At 39.6% G+C, this 4,629-nt stretch overlaps 1 protein-coding gene across 4 annotated transcripts in view; it reads left to right on the top strand.

Moving 5' to 3' along the window:
* man1b1a (mannosidase, alpha, class 1B, member 1a) overlaps nucleotides 1-4,085 on the top strand; it is a 23,063-nt gene extending 18,978 nt beyond the window's left edge. For 3 of the 4 annotated variants that reach the window (XM_035991572.1, XM_035991571.1, XM_031277536.2), the window contains exons 13-14: nucleotides 804-935; nucleotides 1,304-4,085. In XM_035991572.1, the coding sequence (XP_035847465.1) occupies nucleotides 804-935; nucleotides 1,304-1,513 (342 nt within the window). In that variant the 3' untranslated portion in view covers nucleotides 1,514-4,085. The remainder of the gene's footprint in view (nucleotides 1-803; nucleotides 936-1,303) is intronic. The other variant, XR_004101204.2, reaches the window with a different exon arrangement.
* The last annotated feature ends 544 nt before the right edge of the window (nucleotides 4,086-4,629 follow it).

Here is a 4,629-nt window from a genome sequence, read left to right as displayed (position 1 = left end):
TCCACATTTAAAAGATATTAGAATAAGATATGTTTGGATGGTTATTTACAGGAATTAGGAGTTCTGATGGAAAGAAACTGTAGAAACTTGTTAATTTATTATATTTGATTTATTTTGTTTAATTTACTTAAAACCTTGGGAAAACAGTCATGACCAGTCGTTCGACTACTTTCCCAAGATGGCGCCTGCCTGTATACATGAACGGTACTGTCTTTCTAAACTATCTTTTTAATAAACTGTCTGTACACTTAAAAAGTTCTCAGTGCTTCGGTTTACATGTAGGGACCCTCATTATGCTACCGTGGAAGTGTGGTGCTGTTTTAAGCCTTGTTAGTGGTATAGAAATAGCGTTTTCGGTTTACTTTACCAGTGCCCCGACGACTAGCTTTATAAGCTAATTAGCGGTTTGGGCTAAAACTGGTCACATTCGATTAGCATGAAAACATATCCCAGAGAATGGTCGACTTGGTACACACGTGTTATTAACCCCTAGGTTCATTTTGCGCCAGATTTGTCTTTTAACTTTATATTCTTTGTTATCCTTTGTTCACTTTTCTCTCCAAGTGTGTTGAAGGAGGCATAGAAATATGTTCCACTGCTGCCCTACTGTCTGCTATGCAGTCATACAGTACTTTTAAATTTGAATCTGGTTGCTCTTAACTTATATTTAATCTTAAATGTAACTTTGCTCACTGATGTTATATATGTTCATCTTCTGTGGGACTGCCTGGTTGAATAAGGGTCAAACAAAAATCCTTTTTTTAAATTAGTTTTGAAATGTATTGACACCTTGTATCCTCCAGCCTGCAGACAGACACAACCTGCTGAGACCAGAGACGGTAGAAAGTCTGTTCTACATGTACAGATTCACTAAGGACCCCAAGTACAGAGACTGGGGATGGGACATACTGCTTAGCTTCAATAACTACACTAAGGTACTTGTAACAGGCTTATTGGTAGGGCTGGGTATCGTTCAAAAATGTTCTATATCGATACCGGTACGAATACAATACCGTGACTTTGATACCGGTTCCTAAACAATACTTTTTTCGATACCAATTTTAGATCTTGGTAGAAGCATGCTGCATGCTTATTGGCCCACTGACGCTGATGAGATTTACTCCTTAGGTATTGAAATTGGGTATTGAATGATGAGGCGTTTTTCGATACTTGAGACTTCAAAGGCAGTTTGGTCGGTGCCTAAAAAGTATTGAATTCGGTACCCAGCCCTACTTATTAGTGTAACTGAAATTACCAAAACATTGGAGTTTTGTATCCTGACCAAACGCCTCCACGTCTGCAGGTCCCCGGTGGTGGCTACACGTCCATTAACAATGTCCGTGACCCCGTAAACCCGGGGCCCCGGGACAAGATGGAGAGTTTCTTCCTGGGTGAGACGCTAAAGTACTTGTATCTGCTCTTCTCTGATGACATGGAGCTGCTCAGTTTAGACAAGTATGTCTTTAACACCGAGGCCCACGCTCTCCCCATATGGCCCTCCCCACCCAAGTGATGACTCCATACAGGAGAAGTCTGTAAAGATCAGGCCCACTGGGCCCTGTATGAGTCAAACACTGTTGTTGCCGCTCAGTCAGGGAATTCCCTTAAGCAACTGGCCAGGCTGGACTGTGGTAAGCAGACCTGTGCCGTCCACCTGTACTTTGATACGATTCCACGTGGAAGAGTTTATTTTTTCTTTTTTTTTCTTCATTTTTCCTAAGGAAAAGGTTTGTATTAGAGCTGGTCTCTAATGTAAAACACTTCTTTTAAATTAGCTCTGACTAGCTGGCTCCAACAGGAGACAAGAAGGGAAATGGTGGGAGTACTTTATTACTTTGGCGACTGGGATAGTTCATGTATGTATGTATGTATGTATGTACGTATGTATGTATGGGGTCACAACAATCATGTCATGCCTGAGTTTTTTTTTTTTCCTTTGTCAGGTGTAAATCCTCACTAGTCCTACATAGTCAGGTGTCATAGCTGTGAATTGTGAACAAATGAATTGTGTTAAACAGATTGCTCTAGTGGAGGAGTCACATATTATTTGTAGAAGTCTTTACTCTGGCAACTCCCAGGGCACTTGCTCATGTACAAAAATGGTATACAAGGAGTTAAGAGGAGTTGTTTTTTGTTTTTTTTATCCCATTTGGGATGTCCATCCCCTGTATTGTCCCATCCTAAGTGTTTAGGAGCAGTGGGCAGCTACAGTGCAGTGTCCAGGGACCACTTTCACTTCTGAGGCCCATGCCTTGCTGAAAAGCAAATGCAGCGTTTTCCTAATACCTACTGTGTATGTCTTTAATTAAATAAAGACCGTAGTAAAGTATTAGGACGGTTATGGCTTAACCCAGGAGTTACACAAATCAAATTATTTAAAAACTTTCAAAGCACTTTTTTGTAGCTTTCAACTACACTGACTATAATGGTTATTGTCACCAAGATGGGACAGTTGAAGAACTGTGAAGGCCCCAAAATGCATTGCAACATGTATGACTTACTGGGCCCCACTTTAGCAGTGATTCTGCAGATACTGAGGGGTTAAATGTTAAATATGGTGAAGCTTACTGCACAGTCACACCTCTTTTGTGTTTTTAAGGGACGTTTGGTTCTTGTTGTTTATTGATCTTTTCGTTTCAGTCGGCAGTGAGAGGGTAGTCAATGGGTTTAAGTCATGTTTATAGGACCTAACAGTTTGAAAGTGAAAGTATATAGAGGTCTTTTGAATGAATCAGGGCTGTACACATAATGCCATCTTGCTTTATTAATGAATGTATGTATGAATTTTTGTTTTATTTCTTTCAGTTTTACATTTGGTCGTAGAGGAGCCCTTGTTAGTAAGTGTGTTAATATGCACTCTACTTTCCCAGTTTTGAGTCTAATCCTGGTTTTGATTAAATATGGGATTGTATTCACAATTGTTTCACATTATATGAAGGGGAATTAATTATGGCTTCCATGCAGTCTTAAATTTGCAGTTGCTGTGAAGTTAGATGAAGAAAAAAAAAAAAAAAAAACTCAGTACATTACCGTTTCCTGTGTCAGGGACATTATGCATGAAGCCGTTCATTCATCCTCTTTTCACAGACGACTTGTTTAAGAAATTGAGTTTGTTGAATTGTTTTCTTCATACTTGAAGGAGTTTGATTAATGCCGTGTAGCAATCCCACTGACTTCCTCTCAAATGTGACTTAGAGCAGTGTGGGAGGAGCGCTTGTTTTCTGTACGGTAACTGTGAGAAATCCAATTTGAAGGACACATCCGGTGTACTGTAGGAGCGGCTTTGAAGATGGCTGAACCCACACTCTTGTTATTTCATGACTTTCAATTCTTCAGTCCGAAAAGGATCCACGTCTTGGATAGTTCTTTTCCGCGGTTTAAAACGGGCTGTCATAAATCACCCTTTAACCATCTCCTTTTGTTGATGAACTTCTGTCTAACAGAGAGCCATATACTGACCAATGTCATTGAATGTGCACTACATTTCCCAATGCTCTGCTGTGCCTATTGAAATGTATATTGTGCTATGGTGGTTTGGTTCTGTTTCTTTATTGCTGCTGTATCAGTGGTGTTTATTTGTGAAGTGCTATGAGTGAACGTTTGGTTCATGGCTTTTATTTTTTCTTTGGATGGGTGGGTGAGAAAACAACGTGGGTGTAAATATTTTTGTGTAAATTGTTTCTTACCTGTGTACTGAATCCAGCCTGTGCATCCATTGATTATTGAGCCCTTTCTGGAATTGGCATTCTTTGTCATCATGTCGAAAAATCTCTGTTTTTAAGCAGGTCATTTTTTGTGTCTACTTAAGGCAATCCATCCAAAAATCAATGACAGTTAAACATTCATGGAGACTAATGTCTGATAATGAGTACTTTTCAGAGGTTTTTACTTTCTCTTTGGCGCAGGGGGAAAATATGTTTCCTAATATATTAAGGATATTTATCCTTAATATATTAGGAAACATATATTTTTTAAAAAGGCTTACCTAATGTGAGAGAACATCTGTACTACAACTTGAAATTCATGGAAATGATCATGGTTAAATCCATTTTAATTTCTGTTGCATATAAAATAATTAAATGAGAGATTTATAACTTGTTTTTATTTTCTATTAACCTTGAGTGTTAATGCGACCACATTCAAATCAGACTTTTTTTTTTCTTTTTAAGATTATTTTTTGGGGGCTTTTCCCTTTATTTGATAGTGACCGTGGATAGACAGGAAAGGGGGAGAGAGATGGGGGATGACACGCAGCAAATGGCAGCAGGTCGGACTCGAACCCGCGCTGCTGCAAAGGACTCAGCCTACATGGGGCGCACACTCTTACTGGGTGAGCTAGAGACCACCCCGATTCAAACCAGACTTTAAATGTAAAGGAAGAAAACTGTCATGAGGTCCTTTCATCACCCGTGCAGATCGTTTGTGTGACTACAGGAAAAAAAACAACTGTGGGTACTTTTCAAATGTTATGGTGCCATGTAAAATTGCCAGCGTGTTTACAGAGTGAAGTCCATGTCTGAAAGCGGCTACGGTCGCTTTGTTGGAAATGCAAAAAACTAAAACCATCCCATCACCAGGTCACATGCGTGGGTGAAGAAGTCAAACTGAATCTCTGTGGAAATCCGCCAT

Source organism: Sander lucioperca, chromosome 14 (assembly GCF_008315115.2).
Source record: "Sander lucioperca isolate FBNREF2018 chromosome 14, SLUC_FBN_1.2, whole genome shotgun sequence".
NCBI lineage: Eukaryota > Metazoa > Chordata > Actinopteri > Perciformes > Percidae > Sander > Sander lucioperca.
Note: the sequence above shows the minus strand (reverse complement) of the source record. Positions and strands in the feature narration are given on the sequence as shown.